This window comes from Bufo gargarizans, chromosome 2, assembly GCF_014858855.1.
Source record: "Bufo gargarizans isolate SCDJY-AF-19 chromosome 2, ASM1485885v1, whole genome shotgun sequence".
NCBI classification, from domain to species: domain Eukaryota; kingdom Metazoa; phylum Chordata; class Amphibia; order Anura; family Bufonidae; genus Bufo; species Bufo gargarizans.
Genome location: NC_058081.1, coordinates 596,131,860 through 596,156,409, shown reverse-complemented (window position 1 = coordinate 596,156,409; position 24,550 = coordinate 596,131,860). Strand labels below are relative to the sequence as shown.

General features: G+C 44.0%; 1 protein-coding gene across 2 annotated transcripts in view; it reads left to right on the top strand.

Moving 5' to 3' along the window:
* Positions 1 to 24,550, top strand: part of LOC122926787 (segment polarity protein dishevelled homolog DVL-1-like) — a 152,673-nt gene that overhangs the window by 9,008 nt on the left and 119,115 nt on the right. The window contains exons 2-6 of one of the 2 annotated variants that reach the window (XM_044278270.1): positions 949 to 992; positions 2,438 to 2,567; positions 3,678 to 3,798; positions 3,891 to 4,236; positions 6,000 to 6,492. In XM_044278270.1, coding sequence (XP_044134205.1) covers positions 6,323 to 6,492 — 170 coding nt within the window. In that variant the 5' untranslated portion in view covers positions 949 to 992; positions 2,438 to 2,567; positions 3,678 to 3,798; positions 3,891 to 4,236; positions 6,000 to 6,322. Of the gene's footprint in view, positions 1 to 948; positions 993 to 2,437; positions 2,568 to 3,677; positions 4,237 to 5,999; positions 6,493 to 24,550 lie in introns of both variants that reach the window. The other variant, XM_044278271.1, reaches the window with a different exon arrangement.

Below are 24,550 nucleotides of genomic sequence, written 5' to 3'. Positions count from 1 at the left end.
TAGAAAACCAATGTCAGGCAGCTGCTGCCAAGGCTTATAAGAATAATGGGTTGCATCAATAGAGGCATAGATGCCCGTGATGAGAACATAGTCCTGCCACCATAACAACATGCAATAAGGTGATCATGGCTAGGATCCTCTCAATGCCACTTCAAACAGCAGACTGTGAGCCTGTAACATTTATGGTATATTCAAAGCATGTGGCAGAGGGTCCTTTGGGTTCCCCCAGGCACCAGGATCTAGGACTGCTTAGCACTATTGTTCTATTATAGCTTGCTTGGTTTTATCTTTCTTTGCATGTATTTCTCAATGCTTTCTTCCCACACTCCAGAAACCATACAGACCAACCCTAACGTGTGTCTCATTAACAGGGAAATTAGAATTTGAGCCCCAGTGAAGACAGGGACTGACGTACACAAAGGGCTGTGAAACTATTGGCACAATATAAATAATAGGAAATCATTAATAAAACCTTTCAAATCTTTTTTAGCATGTACATTAAATATCAAAAGAATCCTCATTTTAGACCCCTCTCATTGTACATTGGAGACCTCTATTGCAACAAATTCAACTACTAGGGGTCCACAGATAAAGAACAATTAGCTTTCCCTGTGGGAAGCAGACAGAACGGTCCATCATATAATCCCTCGCCAGACCTGTATAATAGGAGCCTGTTCTCCACATCAGTGAGAGAGGGACCCTGAAGAACCCCTGAGCAGTAACCACTTGGCACTTGTGAAATCACATTAAGTTACGGGAACGTAGTAAAAGCATGAGAAGATGGGGGGAAAGCCAGAACTAATGCTCCATTGTGCCAAGCCCTGCAGACCGGAGGGGAATATATTATAAAGGCAGAGGGTGAGATCGGGCACTTTCTTTCAATCCTGGGAATGTTACTTTCTGCTTCTTATATATATTGATGCCAAATTCATCCATTATCTTTTGCAGAAAACATTGTTGGGGATGGATTTCAATTGATCACCAGCTAACAAGTAAGCAGCCACGACTACTTACCAAAAAAAGAGGACCCAAGGTGCCACATGACCCTGAGATGATTTTGCAATATAATCAAACTATGTGCAGGCCAAAAGCAGCAGGGTTTTAAATTGGTGCAATCAAATAGAAAAAATGTTGAGTTTAAGGAATTGTCGCATGAAGATAACCTCTCTCCATATGCTCTTTTTGGTTATAGGGGAATCATAGAGGGCTCTATGTATATAGACAAGCTTTAACAATTCTAAAATGTCTCTGTACGTTAAGAAAACTTTTGATATGTCATAGCAACATATCAAACGTTCTCATTGGGTCTGTGCGTAGAGACCCCTACCGATCGCTAGAATGAGGAGAGAGAAGCAGTCACATAGCTCTCTCTTCTCGTTGCAGGAGACTGAAGCGAGATGGACAAAGAGAGAGAAGCAGTCACATAGCTCTCTCTATCCTCGCTGCAGGAGCTGGAATTCAGACAACCCCCCAGACTTAATAATAAGTCTATGGGGTTGTCTCGCTAGACCAAGGAGAGAGAAGCACTCACATAGCTCTCTCTTCTCGTTGCAGGAGACTAAAGCGAGATGGACAAAGAGAGAGAAGCACTCACATAGCTCTCGCCCTATCCTCGCTGCAGGAGCCAAAATTCAAACCACCCCATAGACTTTCTAATAAGTCTATGGGGTTGTCTCTCTAATACAAGGAGAGAGAAGCCCTCGCATAGTTCTCTCTCTATCCTCGCTGCAGGAGCCGAAATTGAGACAACACCATAGACTTTCTAATAAGTCTATGGGGGGTTGTCTCAATTTTGTCTCCTCCGGCGAGGATAGAGAAAGCTATGTGAGTGCTTCTCTCTCCTTGTTCTAGTGATCGGTGGGGGTCCTAGCACTTGGACCCCCACCAATCAAAATTTTGATCAAAGGTTTTCCCAAAGTAAAGTGCCACTTTAAAATCCTGGGTCCCAGTGGTTTCTTATTTTGCATTAGGAAGTTGGGCCATATAGACATCTGGGCCTTTTACCTTTTCAGCCCTATAACTACACCCCTAAATGAACCCCCATATCTCTCTCTTCACCATCCAGAAATTGTGAGATATGCTGATCATCTGAGTCCTGTATGTATGGAGCTCAGAGTAATCAGAGAATCATGGTCCATGTATCTGGGCAGTTCACACTTCTACATGGAATAACAATGGTGCAAGTGCTCTAAGTGCACAGAGTGGAGGAGACATAACATATGATAACTGCTACCATAGAATTACTGCATGTTGTGTATAGATCCTGCAACACAAGACATCATCATACATGCAGATGACGAGAGTAAGGCCACTAAGGGTAATACACCCCGGTATATAACTTTGCAGGAGACCCAGGAGCTTCTTACATTACCAATACAGTGTGGACTTCATCAAAGCAAAGTACTCCAGTCTATGTGACCACTATTGATTCTTCCAGGATCAAACCAGCATTGCATAGCCCCTCCAGTCTGTATTAGCCATCACTGTGTGGAAATGTGGATCAATGGAGTGGTATCAGTCTGATTGCCATGACTGCACGTTCTTTACATCCTTCAGCTGATGATAAGGTAGGAACAGTAAATCATGAGGAAGAAAGGTATGAGTCAATGACGAGTCATAAAATGGCATGTCACAGGCTCAGGAGATTGGTAGGGCTGTGTATAGAGAGCAGGCAGAGTCAATGGCTTACTGCAGCGTCTGAGTAATCTGGCATCATGTCCACATATATATGTATAATAATAAGAGGCGGCATATGCTCTATCTATCTATCTCACATCTATTTATCTATCTATCTATCTATCTATCTATCTTATTATACTATAATATAAAATAATAATAAAAGTGATTCCAAACCTGAGCAGTTTAGGACCCACCACCACTGTGACAATTATGTTTTGCGATCACTTTCACTTTCTGTCTTTCTTTTTTCTAGTATTAATGATTTGTAGTTTTGATGTATTTTATGAGCTGCATTATTTGACATTAATAGAGAATAATACGATCACATTTACAGTCAGAAGTGATGTAGCAGTAGAGCTCCCCATCCCTTCCTTACATACAGGTTACAGGGGACAAGCCTGCTCCATGCCCTGGGACAAATATTTTTGAATCCTGGCTGCACTTAAAAGATTTCTCTCTGGCCAAAATTGTACTATATATGGAAATGACTTGTTTGATGACTTGTTGGAGTTATAAAATGTGAATTATTTAGCATTTACTAGCACTCCGATTTCAGGCTCTTACTGTGTATCAGGGTCTTGCCTTATGTGCGGTTCCTCCATGTGTTCTCTATAACAGAATTGCTTGTATTGTAGCAGAAGTCATGTGAACAGGATGTCACCTCCATAGTCACCCCTAGGACACATAATTATGGCCACCACATTCATTTTCTTAATCTACCAGATTTTTTTTCCCCTCTATGCTTCAGGGTCAGACTGGTCCACCATGGTATTAGAGGATTCCCAGAAGGCCCTATCACAGTAATGGGCCCCAAGCCAGCAGAAGACAACCCCATTTGGACCTGACTTTGGAGCCAACTACTTATCATGAGGGTGTATTTAATTTATTACTTATGGGAGGCTTCATAAAGAACCATGACAATGTGTCCTGTGTACACCATGATAAATATTAAATGCAATTAAAAGTGTATGTTACATAGTCTGTATCTATGGGGACAGCCCTCAAGACCATCTCCTCTGGTGGGCTGAAGGAGCCCCAATCTGACCCAGCACTGCTTTACAAGAGAACAGCTACCACCGGTGACCTGCATGATAGTCTAAGCATCACAGAAAGTTTGAGGTACTTGAAAAAAACACCTCCTGTCTCGTCAGTTTTTCAGGCTGCTACTCTATCAATTCCCCATACTTTACACTACATCTCTTTGTGCTCAGATTGACCCAGCACAACCTCACCAATAAGTCAGGGCAATGTATGATGATTTCCCCTTGCACCAAGAACAAGATGATTAATCTACAAGCAACGAAGGTTCAGTTTACATCTGCATCGGAGGCTTCGTTCGAGGTCTGCATTGCAGATTCCATCAAAAATATAAGACAAAATACTAACACTATAGTCAATGGTTTCCATCTGGCACCGTTAGTTTCAGTTATGGGCCTAAACCGGTTGTTCTGTTCTTTTTGTTTTTCTGCTCTGTTATAGGAGAATCAATAGCAGCAATGTGAATGCAGCCTAAGAAAAACTGTGAGAAAAAGAAGATTATCTGTGACTGACACACAGGTATTGATCCTGGAGAAGCTGGAGTTAGGGTATAGATATTTGCTATATTTGGTTCTATGCAGCTCTGTCTGATTATTGCCCTTTTATCTGTTCTCCGAGTGTCTTTGGCAAAGCCTTAGAAGGTTCTTTGAAGACACTTCTCTACTGCTTCTCTACTTCTTTCCCCCATTATGGGAAATGCTGGTTCCTTCTAGATGTGAATGTGTGTAGTGCCTTAGCAATATCTTGTGAATGGAGGGATTGAACGTCATTTATTATGATTCTTACAACTCTTATGGTACCACTGGTTAGGCAATAGTAACTACGTGCAGGCAAGCAGCTGGCACATGCCATTATGGAACCTCAGATGACATCATTTTTGGACATGCCCACACAGTCAGGTTTCTACATGCATTTATGGAGGCCAAAATCAAGAGTGTTTGTCCCTAAATCTACCCCTATCCTAAAACCTCAGCCCAGGGAGGGCTCCTGATGGTGGAGGCCCCCTGTCCGCGTACCTATACTGCTAACCCTTCCTGTTCCCTATGGGGGTGTTGCAGAAATTGTAGACAGTTATCCCTGGGATAACTGTCTTTGTACTTTCTTTCCCTTTATGATCCACTACTCTTTATAATTTCTTAAACTGCATAAGGAAACCTGTGCATGTGTCTGTACCCTTATGGTCTTCTGGCAGAAATACTAGGTTGGGACTTTATATGTGTTCTTCCTCTTCCCACTCGTCTTCTTTCTTTCCAGGTGTGTTCTTCTCCTTGTACTATACCTGAAGATGTTGTGTAGAAGCAGCTGCACACCTGTCCATGGGTTGTGTCTGATATTGCAGTTCCGCTCCTTTCTATTGAAGGAAATGGGACTAAGTTGCAGTATCACACATGGGCTGTGGACAGGTGTGGCACTGTTCTCAAAAGAAAACAGCCATGTTTTCTAAGGGTACAATCGCAGTGACAAATAAAACCTTAAAAATGCCAAAACAGATTTAAAAAGAAAACGGCCATTAAAAATGCCCCCTTTATGTGCCGGCTGTTGGTCTATCGGATATGTTCTATTTTTTGACAGCTGTTATTTACTGCTTGTTTAAAAAATGACCGCAACGGTCCTGAAAACGGCCACAGATGTTTTTTGCTGTCGTGTGAATGTACCCCAAGGCCTCATGCACATGAATGTATATTCTTTCCGTGTCTGTTCAGGTTTTTTTTGGAAGTTACTTCGTCTGCATTTCGTTTACATATGTCCGTATTTCCGTGCCACCAAAAAATAGAACATGTCCTATTATTGTCTGCATTACGGACAAGGATAGTGCTGTTCTATTAGGGGCTAGCTGTTCCATTCCGCAAAATACAGAATGTACACGGACGTCATCCATATTTTTTTGCGGATCCGTTTTTTGTGCAAAATACATAGTCGTGTGCATGAGGCCTAATTCTGTACAGCCTTTTTATTTTTACCCGTTTTGTTTACTGGGTGTCACTTTATTCTTTTTCACTCTGATTCATTTTGGGTGGAGTTTCAGATATTGCTATGGAGTTGTCAGTGTCTGAATTGTCAAAAAAAGTAATTTTTTTTATAGGTAATGCGCACAACAGATATATAGTGTAGCATGACAATAGTTGAAAGCTGCAGCAATTCACTGACCAATAATTCTCAATCCCATTCTTAAAAAAAAAAAAGAAAGAAAAATACCAGTTTTTAAGGAATGCCACAGAGAAAGAAGTAAAAAAAGGATGACTAAAGGAAATCTGAAACAATCTTTTATTTATTTTGGACAGGGTAAATCAGCACTTCTAGAAAAAGTAATGGCTGCCTTTCTACCGCGTGCAGCTAGAGGGCGCTGCAGGGAGCAGAATGTCCTGTAAGCAGCCATTTCACAATGCATTACCAGCTCAGGATTCTGCATCTCTCCCTTCCTGTTTTGAGAGCAGTGTATTGTGAAAGCCTACTGAGTGACTGGCAGGGGAAAAATCCAGACTTTGGTTCCATTTTTCTACCCTGATCCTGGAAGCATTCTGTGCCTGAGCCTGATACAGCTTGCAGAAGAAGGGAGCCTTGCAATTTTGGGGGGGTCTACCCCCCATTTGACATTTCATTGCTCATGGCTGAGACTAAAATCATCTACCACATAGATGAAGAAGAAACCCCTTATCTGGTGAAACTGCCTGTGTCTCCTGAAAAAGTCACCTTAGCAGATTTTAAAAATGTCCTCAGCAACAGACCTGTGCACAATTACAAATTCTTCTTCAAATCCATGGACCAGGATTTTGGGTAAGCAGTGCACCTTCCACGCATGAGTCTGTGTGTGTGTGTCTGGCTGCGGCTATGTGTGCAGGGCAGCTGCAATCTGACATCTGCCTTCAGTGATACATAGTTTCTGCTGCTGATGTCTGCTGCATGCCTGTCCTGGGGGCTACTGTATATTAGTATAGTATTGTGTACTACACCTGTTATAGCTTTTATATCGTTACAGTATATATATGTATAAAACTGTCTATCTGGCTAGCTACAGTATTTATCTATCATCTGTTTCCTATTCATCTATCTATCTCATATCTATCTTATATCTATCTGTCTGTCTGTCTGTCACCAGTACAATTCGACGCTTTCGCCTTATGGCTGATAACATGTACAGATTACATGTTTTGCTTTGAAAGTATCCGTGTCGCGTGACGTCATCGCAAATGTAGTCCGTCGTTCATTCGCCCCTCTTGGCGTAAAGACATGGCGCCTCTCTTTCATAAACCATGACATCACATGCGACTAATTGCCTTTCCCACATTGAAGCTGTTGGTGCCTATTCAAGATAATGAGACAATTTGTTTATAAATATGGAGGCAATTTTCCAGCGTATTTTCATTATATATGGATTGATCTATATGTATATATATATTCACCATTATATACGGACTACGCTGTATATATATATTCACCATTATATATGGACTACGCTGTATATATATATTCACCATTATATATGGACTATGCTGTGTGTATATATATATATATATATATATATATATATATTCGCCATTATATATGGACTATGCTGTGTGTATATATATATATATATTCGCCATTATATATGGACTATGTTGTATATATATATATTCGCCATTATATATGGACCATGTTGTATATATATATATATATATATATATATATTCACCATTATATATGGACTATGCCATAGATATATATTCACCATTATATATGGACTATGCTGTGTATATATATATATATATTCGCCATTATATATGGACTATGTTGTATGTATATATATATATATATTCACCATTATATATGGACTATGCCATAGATATATATTCACCATTATATATGGACTACACCACATCGATATATATATATATATTTTCTTTTGCTTAAAATATATTCCCAATGGCGCTACACAGGATTTTTGGAATACAGTGTCATTTCCAGGAGCAATGCATCAGGGATGGGGGACTTTTAATCCTTGCAATGTCACCACTTCAAAGGTTTTTTTTTTTACTGTCATTTTCCATAAAGAACAATTATTAAATGGGAGGGGGAGAGTGACTTCTAAGGAGAAAGCGGCATTTAATAAACGCCAGCTTTCATATCCTTTAGAAGGTAAATGGGGCCTGTGTATTTTTAGTGCTGGGGTGGGAGCTGTCAGGCGAGGAGGGTGGAACACCTGAAGTTTTCCCTGCCGCGTCTCTGTGGCCCCTCTGGCGCTGCGGCTTGTCCCCGGCTGCAGGTACATTGCTGACCTTCATATTTTCGCCGAGCAGGGTCTTATCAGGTGACTCCTATTTCCGGACTTTAACCCTTTTTGTTATATAACATGATAATGAGTGTTTGATAACACAACCTCTGCATTGCATTATGCGCGGCGCTCAGGGCACAGGCTGTAATTATGGGGATTGTCTTCTCTTTTATGATTCTAATTGCTTTCATAGATGCCCATGTGTGGAGCGTCTGCCTCTCTGAATGGCTCCCTAGTGTCTGTGGCACTGTAACCGTACAGCCAAGCCCAGGTCTCTCAGCCCCGGCCTGTCATCCTGGCAGTGCCTAGTGTGCCAGGTTTTTCAGCGCAGTGTAATTGCCAGGATCATCTTAGCTGTCTGCCCAGGAGGCTCCACAATGAACATGGAGGGGGAGGGAGGGCATGTCCTTTCTGACACAACCAAGGTGCAGTTGGTAGAGTCAATGGTAAAGCGGAGGTGGATGCTTTGACACTGTATGGATTGTAAATGGGTAGTAGGAGTATATAGAGGAGGGGTAGGTTGGCAGACCTACATGGAGGGGGCACACAGGCAGGTGACGGCTAAGCAGGTTGCCAGGGCCCTAATGTATACTGAATTCAAGACTGAACACCTGCACGGCTAGAAAATAATGTGCAAAGGCGTTGTCTGTGCACAACAAGCCTCAGCATGTTGGACAGTGTGCTGGAACTTGTAGTCCTACTGTCCGTATGTACAGGTTTTTAAAAAACTGTCAAAAAGAAAGGATTTCTTTGTTGCCCATAGCAATCAATCACAGCACAGCTTTCATTTTTAAAGAGCACTGCAAGAAATGAAAGCTGCCCTGTGATTGGTTGCTATGGGCAACTAAGGGCCCTTTCACATCAGTGTTTATTATTTCCGGCCTTCTGCTCCTATGATGAAAGTGCTGGATTCGGCACATAACTGACAGGAACGGAGCCTAACAGATCCAATTGACTATAATGGGATCCGTTTGTTTCTGAACATTTTCTTTAGCGGAGAAGAAAGTTTGCTATTTCTGATGAATTCTGTGACAGAGGCCCCAAACAGAGCCTCTAACGCAGATACAAACATGTCAACCAGAAAAGACCCAATCATATACACCACTGCTCAATTACAAGAAATAACAATATATTTATTGTATAGAAAAATATATTTAACGCACTGTAACAGCCCCACAAATACACATAGCACAAAGGACATGTCCGCTACTGCCAGTGCCACTTCCTCCTCAAACAGCCGGGTGTTGGCCCCCCATCAATCAGATACTGATGACCTATCCAGAGGATAGGTCATCAGTTATAATGTCTTGAAAAGCCCCTTATTGCATGCCTGTGGTTCTGCAGATAGTCTGTAAATTGTAAACTTTATAGAGAGAGAGCGAGGGCAAAGAGAGTATTACAACCACCATCATTTGTTTCTGTCTATATGCTGCTATGTGCACAGAGGATTGCACTGTGATCTATCTTGGAAGTGTGCCTTTTGTTTCTATTTGTATTGTGACTTCCATCACCAAATTCAGTAAGGGCCCATGCACATGAACCTATTTTCTTTCCGTGTCCGTTCAGTCTTGGTAGTTACTTGGTGTGCATTCCGTTTCCGTATGTCCGTTCTGCAAAAGAATAGAGCATGTCCTATTATTGTCCGCATTACAGACAAGGATAGGACTGTTCCATTCCGCAAAATACGGAATGCACACGGACCTCATCCGTATTTTTTGTGGACCACAAAATACTTACGGTCGCGTGCATGAGCCCCAAAGGGAAGCTCTACTATAACTCTATGGCTCCAGGGTGGAGATTGCCACAGTAAGGGCTCTTTCACACTTGCGTTCTTTTCTTCCGGCATAGAGTTCCGTTGTCGGGGCTCTATGCCGGAAGAATCCTGATCAGTTTTATCCTAATGCATTCTGAATGGAGAGAAATCCGTTCAGGATGCATCAGGATGTCCTCAATTCAGGACCGGAACGTTTTTTGGCCGGAGAAAATACTGCAGCATGCTGCGCTTTTTGCTCCGGCCAAAAATCCTGAACACTTGCCGCAAGGCCGGATCTGGAATTAATGCCCATTGAAAAGCATTAATCCGGATCCGGCCTTAAGCTAAACGTCGTTTCGGCGCATTGCCGGATCCGACGTTTAGCTTTTTCTGAATGGTTACCATGGCTGCCGGGATGCTAAAGTCCTGGCAGCCATGGTAAAGTGTAGTGGGGAGCGGGGGAGCAGCATACAACAAAAAAAGTACCTCTACTACTCAGGACAGTGCCGCCGCGCCACTCAGGAGATCGGCACCTAGAGAAGACCAGGGAGCAGTGAGTAAAGCCAGCACTTGCTATATTCACCGTTCTCTGGTCCTACTGTACTAATGAGCACTACCATAATGGAGACGCTCATTAGTATCCGCATTATAAGACCCCTTTCACACGGGCGTGTTTTCCGCGCGGGTGCAATGCATGAGTTGAACGCATTGCACCTGCACTGAATCTGGACCCATTAATTTCTATGGGGCTGTTCACATGAGCGGTGATTTTCATGCATCACTTGTGCGTTGCGTGAAAATCGCAGCAAGCTCTATTTTGTGCGGATGCGGTGCGATTTTCACGCGCGGTTGCTACGAGACGATCGGGATGGGGACCCGATCAGTATTATTTCCCCTTATAACATGGTTATAAGGGAAAATAATAGCATTCCTAATACATGGTGATGGATCATGTGATGAACCATGTGATGAACGCAGTGACGTCATCAAAGGTTCTATTCCTCACAGATGAAGACAGAAGAGATGTCGGCTGCGTAAACAAGTGGATTAAGGTGAGTTAAAAAATTATTATTTTTTTTTTAACCCCACGCAAGGCGTGAACAGGCAACCGGCCTCCACCATAGGTGCACGTCACGCGCCAGAAAGAGGCAACCCCGCTACCAAGTCACTAGATCACATGATAATATCACATGAGCCGTAACCCGGCAACCAGAAGGTGTCCCAAAATCCGGCTAACCACAGCCACCCAGGGCGAAAGGGCACCGCTAAAGACAGACATGGAAGGGGATGAATGAGTCACATATGGGGCATGACAGGATTGTCTAGTACATGTATACCACATCATGAGACTACTGGAAAAAAATTCTACTAGATAAAAGAGGGGTATCAAGCCGTCTATATAGGAAGAGATAGACTCATGCGTTCCCATGTGGAAACAATGTCTCTGTAAAATAAAGGGTAATAAGAGAGGTGTGGTTTATGTGGTTATATCACTTTAATGATCATCACCACCCACCAATTATGGCACCAAGGTGTCAAGTGCAATCAGTACCCAACATCCTCAGAACCAAGGTCCACCCATTTTCCCTCATCTAGAAACTATAAGGGACAATCTTCCCTTCACGACTTATCCACAGTACATTTATCTCAATTTATAGAATACAATTCCAATCATGCTCCCTAATATGGGACTAAAAACACTGTGAATGGCCGTTGTCGTTTTCCACTGCTGTGATGAGCTTGAAAAGATCTATCAGATCTAATAAAATCTGAAATACAAAGAAAGAAAACATGATAAATATATTGTTTGACACCATAGGTGATCACAATACCAGAGAACCGAATGAGAGAGACAAGCTTACAAGATGAAAGATCCAAAAAAAACATTACATTATATTCCATTTAAACTCGACATTCAGAACATGTGGTTTAAGGGTCTGGAGACGATGTATCCATCGCAATTCCCTCTGTTTAAGGGTCAAAGTGCGATCGCCACCTCGTCTAGCCCTTGGGACTTGGTCGATAATGATACATTTTAACTCACTTTCAGTATGACCATACTCAACAAAGTGTTTAGGAACCGGCAAATCCGTTCTTTTGCGCCTAATGGTGAAACGGTGATTATTATGCAGTCGTGTTTTCATGTCACATGTAGTCTCCCCCCCATAGAGGAGACCACATGGACATTGCAGTACATATATGACAAACGAGCTGTCACATGTCAAAAAATGACATATGTCATATTGTAATCCCGTACCTGGGTGTGTTAAAGAATTCCCCTTCATCATATAGGGACAATTCACACAGGTCAGACACGGGAAGCAACCAGTTTTCCTCGGACCTAAGAAAGTTTGTACCTTTCTTTTAATGGGGACGTCTGCCCTCGCTAACTTATCACGCAGGATAGCAGGACGCCTGTATGACAGAAGCGGGGGAGAAGAAAAGGCCTCAATCAATGGAAAATTGCTCTTTAAGATGGGCCAATGTTTCTTTAGGATAATGGCCACATCTTTGCTCTATTCTGAATATGTGGTGACAAATGGAATCTGCCTAGATTTAAGTTTCTTCTCTCTAGCTTCCATTCCCTGAGGATTCTGTATCTTTCTCAGATGTTTGTAAATATTCCCTCGTAGGTATCCTCTCTGTCTGAACGTATTGATCTTTTGTTCATATCGTGCAGGTAAACGTTCAGGGTCCTGTACAATCCTCTCTTCACATGTAGCAATTGGCTACGAGGTAGGGATTCAATGGTGGGTCTGGGATGACAGCTTTCATAGCGTAACAATGTGTTACAGTCAGTTGGCTTGGTGAAAATGTCAGCAGACAATTTATCACCAACAATAGACACCATCGTGTCCAGGAACTGTACCTGTTTGTCAGAATGTGTGAGTGTAAAGGCAATTTCACTGTCCAATTGGTTCAGGAAACCATGAAATTGCCAAATGAGGAAGACGTCATCTATGTATTTCCACCACCCCAGCACTTTGCTGAAGTGGTGAGACACATATACAAGATCCTCCTCAAGAGTCGCCATGAAAACATTTGCATACGTGGGCGCTACATTTGACCCCATAGCGGTCCCACGTAATTGCAAGAAAAACTGATCCCCAAACATAAAATAATTATGTCTCAGGACCAGGTTCAACAGTTCAATAATAAAGTCACAACATTCTGTCAAGAAATCACTATACTCCAAACATCTCATGACCGCATTTACTCCCCGTGTATGATCAATTGAGGTATAAAGGCTGGTGACATCGAACGATGCCACCAGACATTTTTCAGGCAATTTCACAGTGGAGATTTTTGACAAAAAAATCTTCTGTATCTCTGATAAAAGATTTAGTATTGATAGCATATGTGTGAACTATGCGGTCAAGGAAAATGGAAATATGTGAACAAACAGAGTCAATACCCGACACGATGGGTCGCCCAGAAGGGTTCGTCAAAGACTTGTGTATTTTAGGTAACACATAAATAGGTTCACATCTGCGACAGCAGATGACGGCAAAAAAGCTGTATTTTGTTTAGTAGAATTACGCATCTAGTTATGGTCAGTGGGACTCGTCAGGCCAGGGGCGGACTGGGCCGGGGGGCAGGGGGGCAATTGCCCCCCCGGCCTCTGTTGCCTCACTGTCACGGCCGGCTGGCCGGCCCTGAATCAGACTGTCACAAGCACTGCCCCCGCCGCCGCTGTTATTGATAGTACTAACCTACTGCTGCGGAGGGAGAAGGGGAGGTGTGCTGCCGGCAGCCTATCAGAGAGGCCGCCGGACCGGCGCAGGCGGCGCGATGACGTCATCGCGTCTGCCTGACTAAGTCGCTGCGCTGCCGTAAAGACATCAGCAGAACTGGAGGCGGGACGGGGATGATTCAGTGAAGGTGCGGTAAGTATAAGTCTGACTGAGACTATTTATTATTCTTTTGTTGTCATTTCTGTCACTGATAGGGCCCTATCTGGCTACTGGCACATTATAGGGGGGTTCCTATCTGGTTACTGGCACATTATAAGGGGGGGGGGTCCTATCTGGCTACTGACACATTATAGGTGGGGTTCCTATCTGGCTACTGGCACATTATAGGGGGGGGGGGGTTCCTATCTGGCTACTGGCACATTATAGGGGGGGTTCCTATCTGGCTACTGGCACATTATAGGGGGGGTTCCTATCTGGCTACTGGCACATTATAGGGGGGGTTCCTATCTGGCTACTGGCACATTATAGGGGGGGTTCCTATCTGGCTACTGGCACATTATAGGGGGGTTCCTATCTGGCTACTGGCACATTATAGGGGGGGGGCTCCTATCTGGCTACTGGCACATTATAGGGGGGGTTCCTATCTGGCTACTGGCACATTATAGGTGGGGTCCTATCTGGCTACTGGCACATTATAGGGGGGGTTCCTATCTGACTACTGGCACATTATAGGGGGGGGGCTCCTATCTGGCTACTGGCACATTATAGGGGGGGCCCTATCTGGCTACTGGCACATTATAGGGTGGGCCTATGGCTACTGGCACATTATAGGGGGGCCTATGGCTACTGGCACATTATAGGGGGCACTATGGGGACATTAGCTCAATTGGGGACATTACAAGGGGGTATTTTTTGCACTATTATAAGGAGAATTATTTCTACTGGGGGGGGGGGCATTATGGTGGGCTTTATTACTCCCCCATGGTATGACCCCCTAGTAGCAGCACCGGCTCTCCCTGCTCTGCTATCCCTCTGCCCCTTCTCCAAATCCTTATTATGAAATTTTTCTCATTAGGATAAAACACATCAGCTCCGCCGAGCCCCCGGCCAAAGTGTGGAAGTGGCGTCCGAGATTCCCAAGGGCCAAGCCAAGTAACTGTAAGTTTTCATATGAAATATGTTTGTTATACACATATAGCATATACCGTGCCACACAATGTACAGTTTCTTCTGCAAAAGTCATCAAGTGTCATGGGGGGGGACACAGAGCAGCGCCCAGCGGGGTGGAGAGAATACACGGATGCAACACTGTATCAGCCAGAAAATGACACTTTCGGCATTATACCAAAAATTCCATTTTCGGGCTGATGTGTTTCGGCGGCCGATATATCGGAGCATACCTAGTTTATTTTGTTTTCCTGTGTTGTAATTTACATGGCTGACGAAAGTGGCAAGGGGGGAAAGTCAGGAGGAGGCAGGGGAAATGGGAAAGCAGGAGGGGGGTTCAGTGGGCCTCTGGGTGTTACTTGCCCCCTGGGCCAAAAGTTGCCAGTCAGCCCCTGCGTCAGGCGCAGTTGGTTCCCCAACAAAGCTCTTCCAATTTTTTTTTTTTCATGGTGCAGAAAAAGAAATCGAAAATGTGCTAAAGATGTGACCCTACCCTTGTGCCTAAGGAAGAACAAGCAGTCATAAGCAATATAAGAATATTTATCAGCGTCTGTTCTGTGATGTCACTGTGTGCCTTATGCATGTATTATGATGCTGTGTTGTGACTATGTTCCCTATCTTTTATCGCTCTGATTATTGTTTATCTTCTGTGACACTATTGTGTGCATTATACTTGTATTATGATGCTGTGTTTATTGTCCCTTGATTGTGGCATCACTGTGTTCCCTAGCTTTTAGCTGTGCTAGCGTTATAAATATTATTCATGTTCTGTGACAGTATAACTGTTCTATGACATCACTGTGTGCATTTTCCTTGTATTCTGATGTTGTTGTGTTTATTATCCCTTGTTGGTGACATCATTGTTCCCTAGCTTTTAGCTGTGTTATCACTATGATTACTGTTCATGTTCTGTGACGGTATTCCTGTTCTAGGACATCATTGTGTACATTCAGCAGCTCTCACCTGCCCCACCTTCACCTGTGAGCACGGAAGGCCCGTGTCAGGAAACGGGCAAACACAAATCCAAAAAGTCCAAAGATCCGGCTCCACTTCAGTAAAGGAAATCTTTTATTTTTGCTTGCGGTAAAAACACATCCAGTTTACAAAAAGTCTTGTCTACGCGTTTCGGGCTACCGAAAACAATTCAAGCCCTTACTCAAGGGCTTGACAACATTCTTTGTATTCTGAATGATCCTGTGCTTTTATGTCAGTGTTGGGACATTACCATCGTCCATTTATTGTGACATCACTTTGTGCATTATTCTTGTATTGCAGTGCTGTCTTTATTTCCCAGCGCTATGACATCACCGTGGTGCTTCGCCAGCGTGATCACTGTAAATATCTCTTGTCTACATATAGCTGATAATGGACATAGTAATGCTCTGCTTCCTCCCGTCATCAATAACTAATTTATCAATCTGCTGCTGACAAGGACACAGGCACAGCAATAAAAGGACATTTGAAAAATGAATTCAGATGTAATTTCCTCTCGGCCTCGGTGGATTTTAGGGGAAGTGGGAATATGTATAATTTCCAGCTGTCAGCAGGAGTAAGCCCATCTATTCTTACATGATGTTAGGGGAGCCACACAGGATGAAGAACGTGCCAACATACAGAAAAATTGCCATTTTGAGATTTAAAGGGGCAGTTTTCAAGATTTAAAGTCAGCAGTGGTTTTCATTTTCTTTGTTCATAAGCCAGTATTCAACACAAAAAAAATGGTATTCTGCAGGATCCCTATGTGGCCTGGAGAAGGAAATATGCGGACAAGAATAGGACATGTTCTATATTTTCACGGTATGGAAATACTGAAACGGAATGCACACAGAGACACTTCAGTTTTTTTGTATACTGAACGCAAAATACTGTCGTGTGCATGAGCCCTTACACTGTACTTGCAATTCTCCAGGAACATCCAAGAGGCTCCCTGGAAAACGTCAGACCTCTTGGCAAATCTTTAGGGTGCCACATAAACCTCCAGGGACCTCCTGGAAAACCGCCCTAAGGCCTCATGCACACAGCCGTTATCCGTCCGTGATCCGTCCACACCGCAGAAAAATAGAACATGGTTCCGTGCCTCTGTTACGCAGCTCAGCTCTGGATTGCGGACCCATTCAAGTGGATGGGTTCGCATCCGTGATGTGCAGAGTGAATTTTGCTGTTAATGTCCATGGGAGCTAATCATTATTCTTTTCCTTTGTTTCCTTGTCTGTTTCAACTCCTATAGATTACAGTAGGGGGAACCCATAGTTGCCATCAGTCTGATATTTGCCAGAATTGTGTAAAACTCACCCAGAAATGAGTCTCTTCTTGTTCAGTATTGGACATTCCTGAGGTAGGAGCTTGAATACCCCAAATTTACCAACACAAATGCTGTCAGTATGGGAACCCCATATGCTCACATATTTACTATTTCAATACTAAAAGGTCCATGATCCTGTCCAAATGGCAGTGACCATTGAAGACTGTTGTTGGTTTTAAGTGAGCGCAACGTTTTATACTTCTCCTCCCTGTAATGAATGTCTTCTGATTTATGAACTGATGAGAAGAGTCAGAAGCGAGCCGTCATCACTATTTGTTCTTGAGGAAAATTGTCTCCTAGCAACAGCTGTCGGTTTGTGGGATAAACCTATTAAGTACTCGCTGATGGTTGCCGGGACATGTACCGGTATGTAGTCCTGCAGATGCTGAACTTTCCTATGACTAAGGGCCCATTTACACGTCCGCAGTGTTTTGCGGATCTGCAAAACACTGGGCCAGCACCCCACTAGAAATGCCTATTCTTGTCCGCAGCTGCCTCTGACCGGAAGTTCGGGGCCAGCACACTGTGTGCTGTCTGCATCTTTTCCGTCCCCATTGAAAATGAATGGCTCCTCACCCGTTCCGCATGATTGCGGAACAGATACAGACCCAAAGGGCGGATGTCTGAATGGAGCCTAAGGGTACTTTCACACTAACGTTATTCTTTTCCGGTATTGAAATCCAGTAAATGGTCTTAATACCGGAAAAAACGCATCAGTTCTGTCCCAGTGCATTCAGAATGGAAAGCAATCCGTTCAGTATGCATCAGGATGTGTTCCGTTCCGTCCCTTGTACAGTATTTGACAGGACAAAATACCGCAGCATGCTGCAGTATTTTTTCCAGCCCAAATCCCTGAACACTACTGCACTTGCTGGATCCCAGAGATTAAACTGGGACTCCGATAGGAACTCTCCGCTGCCACCAATGAAACTAATACAATAGAGGGAGGGGGGGGACGCACACTGGCCACCAATTAAACTAATACAATAGAGGGAGGGAGGGGGCCGCACACTGGCCACCAATGGAATTAATACAATAGAGGGAGGGAGGGGGGCCGCACACTGGCCACCAATGAAATTAAAACTGGGGAGGGAGGGGGGTCTGCCCCCTGCTGCCTGGCAGCCCCTGATCTCTTACAGGGGACTATGATACGCACAATTAACCCCCCTTAGGTGCGGCACCTGAGGGGTTAATTGTGCTGATCACAGCCCCCTGTAAGAGATCGGGTGCTGCCAGGCAGCAGGGGGCAGTCATGTACACAGTTCTTAGTATATTCTAACTTGAAGCGTCCCCAACACCATGGGAACGCCTCTGTGTTAGAATATACTGTCGGATCTGAGTTTCACGATCTAACTTATATCCGACAGTATATTCTAACATAGAGGCGTTCCCATGGTGATGGGGACGCTTCAAGTTAAAATATACCATCGGATTGGAGAAAACTCTGATCCGATGGTATAATAGGGACTCCTGACTTTACATTGAAAGTCAATGGGGGACGAATCCGTTTGCAATTGCACCATATTGTGTCAACGTCAAAGGGATCCATCCCCATTGACTTGCATTGTAAGTCAGGACGGATCCGTTTGGGTCTGCACGGCCAGGCGGACACCAAAACGATTTATTCTTCATGTCCGTGGATCCTCCAAAATTCAAGGAAGACCCACGGAAGAAATAACGGACACGGATCACGGATCTACAGACCCCGTTTTTGCGGACCTTAAAAAAAATGGTTGTGTGCATGAGGCCTTACACTGACATAATGCTGTCAGTGCTGGGAGGTCAGGATGGGAGCTGCCGCATACTCGCGCTGTGAGTCCGATGTGTGGAACTCGCTCGTCTGAAAGGGGCCTTAGGGACCTCACCTAGCACCTACTGCATCTTGGCAAAGATCAAATGGAGAGGTGACTGCATATGTGCATGATTGTCTCCATTTATGTCAATGGGACAGTGACATAATACTTCTCTCACTGAATACACTTGTGTGAAAATGGCCTTATTCACATAGTGCAGTTTTCTAAAAATCTGGTCAATGTAAACCAAGCAACAGAAAAAATGACTTCGGGATGTACAGTATGTACTGAATAATGAATGAATGAATATATTTTGTGCACATACAGTGTCACTGATGGATGACAGCTGATAAACTGGGGAATTGAGACATTTCCCTAGAACTACACAGCAGTGGTTGATGGAGGGTGAGCACTTATTCACTGGTAGTGATGCATGAAGTGAACAGCTGTCTGGTAAGGAAAGGAGAATAAAGGAAATGATGGAGGCAGTGGCCGGTATAACTCCTGGGCCCAGTGCAAAACCTGAAGCTAAAAAACTGCTGGCGCCCATAGAGGGGCTGTCCAAGAGTAAAAAAAAAAAAAAAGAAACAGCAAATATCTTATAATAAAAAAGAATCAGAACGAGTACCGACCTCTTCAGTCTCCTGATACTTTAGAATATTAGAATTTGAATAGAATTTGAGAGGTGAATTCTTTTTGTTTTGTTTTTCAAGATTTTTTTTAAAAGGTGATCTTGTTTGGGCGACAACTGTCGCTGCCAAGAAACACGGTGTAGCAGTGCTGAATGAGGTCACAGACCAACTCACGTGTTCCGCAACCCCAGAATCGCAAAAAATTCAACACTGCTGCAAATGTGCAAGTCACTCTGCAGCCCCATTCTCTTCTACGCTACTCTGTGATCTCACTGCGGACCCACTGAAATGAATGGTTCCGTATACGGAACTAAAAAAAACGGAAGGTAAACGGAAAAAAAAAAGGTCGTGTGCATGAGGCCTTAGTATGACCCCTACCTATAAGGGCTCATTCACACGAACGTTCGTGTGATGCCTGTTGCCATATTGCAGACCGCAATGGGTCCGCAAATCCGGAGATGCGGAATGGTGCAGAATGGAACAGAACACTACGGAAGCACTACGGAGTGCTTTCTGGGGTTCCGTTCCGTGCTTCCGCACTGCAAAAAGATAGAACTTGCTCTATCTTTATGCAGAATGGAAGGATCGCGGACCCAGTCAAGTGAATGGGTCTGCGATCCCCATGCGCCTGCCCCATGGACGGTGCCCGTGCATTACAGATTGCAATTTGCGGTCCACAGCACGGGCGCGGGCTTCACACGTTCGTGTGAATGAGCCCTAAGACATTTATTGGCGTATCTACACATATATAATCATTCTCATTGGTCCAAATGCCTCTTTAAGGCCTCATGCACACGTACGTTGTTTGTTTCCTTGTCCGTTCCAGTTTTTTTTTTTGTGAATAGGAGGCGGACCCATTTTTTTCACCGTGTGCTGTCCGCATCAGTATGTCCATTCCGTAGCCCTGCAAAAAAAAAATAGAACATGTCCTATTCTTGTCCGTTTTGCGGACAAGGATAGGCATTGTCACAATGGATCCGCAAAAAAAACGGATGACATACGGACGTCATCCGTTTTTTTTTTCGGATCCGCAATTTGAATACTGCAAAACACATACGGTCGTGTGCATGTAGCCTAAGGCCTCATGCACACGACAGTGTTTTTTCACTGTCAGCGATTTGGCTTCAGTGGTCCGTGTCCGATTTTGCTTCAGTTGTGTTTCCTTGTGTCTTCGTTTTTTTTTGTCTGACAGGGGAAAAAAAAGGAAGGTTAATGAAAAGTGTAATTTTATTGCACCAAGGTCTTGTAGAAAAAAACGGACGTGGACACGGACACGGATGACATACCAGTTGTGCATCAGTTTTTTTTGACGGACCCATTGACTTGAATGGGTCCGTTATCAGTTTTCCACTGACAAGAATAGGACAGGTTATACTTTTTTGACGGACTGGAATCACGGATCACGGACGCGGAGAAAAAACGGACTATCAGTTTTTTTTCACAGCTCCATAGAAATGAATGGGACCTCCGCTAAACTGTGAAAAATGACGGAACGGACGCGGATGCACTCAACGGTCGTGTGCATGAGGCCTAAAGCTGAGATACACAGAAGATTATTTCTTGCTCATTGCTTCATTTATCAATCATATTATGTTCTTCCTTATGTTCATTGTTTACATCTGGAAACATGGCCAACGGTATAGCCCCAAGGTTTGCTATTTCTCTTACAGCTGCATATGTCCCCCATTGACTATGGTCGCCCATATACTGCACAGTATCCGTTTTTTGCAGTATCTCTGCAAAGCTATCTCTTGTTGGCATATGTCTTTATAGCATATACATCAGGAAAACATGACTTTGAGAATCATATTTGCCAGCAGTCCTGAATTGGCTGGGACTGTACCTTATCTTCAGAAGTTGTCCCGGTCTGAAAATGCGTGGGGCTTATGTAAACCCTAAACAGGGTGGTCCTGCATAGTTTGTCAGTCCCAGAGCAGGGCCTGTTTTTCCCGAATTTACCAGCTGCAAAGTTGGTAAGTATTCAATATTAAGGTCTCACGGACATGGCCATATTTGGGAGTCTGTATCACACAAATCCCAGATGTGGCCCCCATAGCCTGCTGTGACATCATAGTGATCAGTTTTCCACGTAGGCACAGGGAGGCATTATATGCCATATATTTTATGCCATATTGAGGAACCACAGGGCGTAGTGTGAAGAGCAGGATGGAACTTTACTGTGGACCCATAGTGCAATTTGCCTTTATGCATGTCTTTTCGAAATTGAGTTGTATAAATTGATACAAACTTTTGTCTTTCAGATAAATGCGAAAGGAAAAAGCTTACTTTTATTTTACTTTTTAAACACCTGTGTGCCAATATTTTTTGTCACAGTGGCGGGGGCCAGACCGGTGCCAGCATATTCATAAACATAAAAGTTCTCAAAAAAATTACTCTATTCAGGAAGTAGAGTAGAATTTCACTCGAGGCGCATGCTCCAGAGGATGCGCGTAATTTATGATGAGGAGCACACATCGTTATAAACTATGCGCATCCTCTGACAGCACAGGGGCTGTGAAAAGCCAGTCTTTGATAAATGACACCCATAGTGTTTATATTAGCCAGTGCGAATTCATACCAGTGCCAGCAGAAAATGAGCAACTCTCGACGATATACAAGATGACCCGCTCTTGTTTAAAGGGCATCTGTCATTTGGTTTGTACCTATGACACTGGCTGACCTGTTACATGTGCGCTTGGCAGCTGAAACCATCTGTGTTGGCCCCATGTTCATATGTGTCCACATTGCTGAGAAAAATTATGCTTTAATATGCAGTATGCAAATTGCCATTACACCTAGAGGCTCTGCTCTCTCTGCAACTGCCGCACCCTCTCCACTTTGATTGATAGGACCAGGCAATGAAAACGTCATCACATTTGACCCTGTCAATCAAAGTGCAGAGGGTGTGGCAGTTACAGAGAGAGCAGAGTCTCTAGGTCTAATGGCAACGCCTCCATCATGGATAGACTGGCCATAGACCCTACTGGGAAATTTCCCAGTGGCCTGATGCCCAGAGGGCTGCCCAAGCCCTGCTGTGTACATAACTATCTGATGCTCTCAGCATTAATTAATACTAGAAGCATTAGGTTCTTGCGGCCATAGATGCCCTCCTGAATACAACTGTTTTATTGCTACCCTTAGGATAGTGATACAGTTGAATACTGCAGCAAGGGCGGCAGTATTATATGCTGCACTGTGGTATTTGGTATTGCTGGGCCTGTATCTTGTGCTGCACTACGGTATTACTGCTCCTCCTACTTCTGTTATTCTTGTCTACTTGTGTTGGCCCACCGTCAATTTGAAAACACATACAATATAGGGCCACTTTTAGTTTTTTTCCACTTTTTTCCACTTTGTTTCCAGTCCATCCCTGGCCCCTAGAGTCTGATTTTTCTCAGCAATGCGGACACATATGAACATGGGACCAACACAGATGCCTTCAGCTGCCAAGTGCACATGGAACAGGTCAGACAGTGTCATAGGGACAAATCTGCTGACAGATGCCCTTTAAAGGTTCTTTCAGATAGCCCTATGCAAAATAAATAGGGCCACCTGATCATTATTGCGATCTTTCTTCCTTTGCGTATTGCTGTCAGCGCATCCCCTATTTACACTGGTGATTGGTGGCTCCTTTACATGGGCCAGTTATCGGGAACAAGCATTCATATGAGCATTCATTCCCATTAATTGGCCCAATCTTTGCCCAATGTAAAGGGGCTTTGATCGCCTTCACCCTGGTGTGAGCTCCACCAACTAAAAGCAATTGATTGATTTGCAGTGGTGTTTTGAAACATTGTTAGGTGCAGTCTTTGGAAATACTTGGAAAATTGTTTGTGCCATACAACAGATGTGCACCCCATCAACAGGATTCTTGTGCCTATGTCATGGATTGTTATTTTGTCGTGTGAACTTATGGCATTTTTCTGTAGAGGGACAGACTTCACAAACCAACTGTGAAGTTTCCATAGCGGAGGCCTGGGACCACTGCTGCTCTGCTCATGTGTTCCGAGTCCCAGTGCCTTAAACCCGCCTCCTGCTCTCCTTCTTATGCCGACGGGTTAGCTCTATCCCTGTACACAGGTTGCAGCCTGCTTGCCATCCCAGCCTCTCTGACTCTGCCCGTAGGGTGTGCATGGGCTCCCCCTTGGCTCTTAAAGGGCCAGCGTGCGCACTGTAATCATTCCCATATGCCTAAGCAATAGGTTCTAGTCTGCTGGTATCCTGCAGAGATTTGCTGATTACGTTTGTTTGCCCGTGTATAAACTTTCGCCTGTTTCCCGGATTTGACCCTTCACTGCCTGATCTGCCCTGCTTGATTTCCTTACTGACCTTGACCTACTCGCTCTGATCTTGGATTGTTCATCAGATTGCATGTAGTCTGCTCACACTGACCTCAGCCTTTTCCTGAATATTGTTATGCCTAACCCTTCGGTGCTCCACACTGGTGTCTTTTGATCCCCTTGGGTCAGCGGTCAACCAAACAGAGACCACTCCATGAGGAAATGCTGTGGTGGTTTCCCCACAGTGAAGTCCATATCCCATTATAAGGTTTAAAGGTAGAAAATCAGGAGACTGCCAGGATCGGAAATCTGTTCCGTTGACACAGTGGTTCACACCCACTGAGTAACAGTTTGCCAAGGCCATGGATTACGCTGGCTCACCCAAGATGGGACTAGCTGTATTATATAAGGAGCTAATTGGTTAGCATCGTCACCAGAAGCAACTCCTGCAGTACATGAATACCTTCTCAGCCTGCTTGGACACTTTGACTATTGCCACTCTGACACATCACCTCCAACCACTGTGTCTGCACCATTGCCTCCGCCAGGGTCGTCCTCCAGTGCTTTCAGCTTGCATCTTCTGCATCCCCCACGCCATGAGGGGGATTGCAAGTCATGTCATGTACTATTCACTTTGAATTACTGTACTTGACCCATCAGTGTCCTAGAGATTGTCCCAAGGTAGCTTTCCTGGTTCCCCTCTTCTTCAGTGAAGCATTTGCCTGGGCCACTTCCCTATGGGAACGGAGTGACCCACTTACCAATAATCTTCATGACTTTTTGACCAACTTCTTCTCTGTAGAATTGCCATATAGTCCTGGACTTATTACAGCAGAGCTTCAGGACTGTTACATGAAAAGTATATGGCTTTGATGCCGATTCCGTCAGCCTTGATTCTAGTAGACAGGAATATCTCAACCTTTAATGTTTACCTGTGTGAGATATTAACATTTACAGAT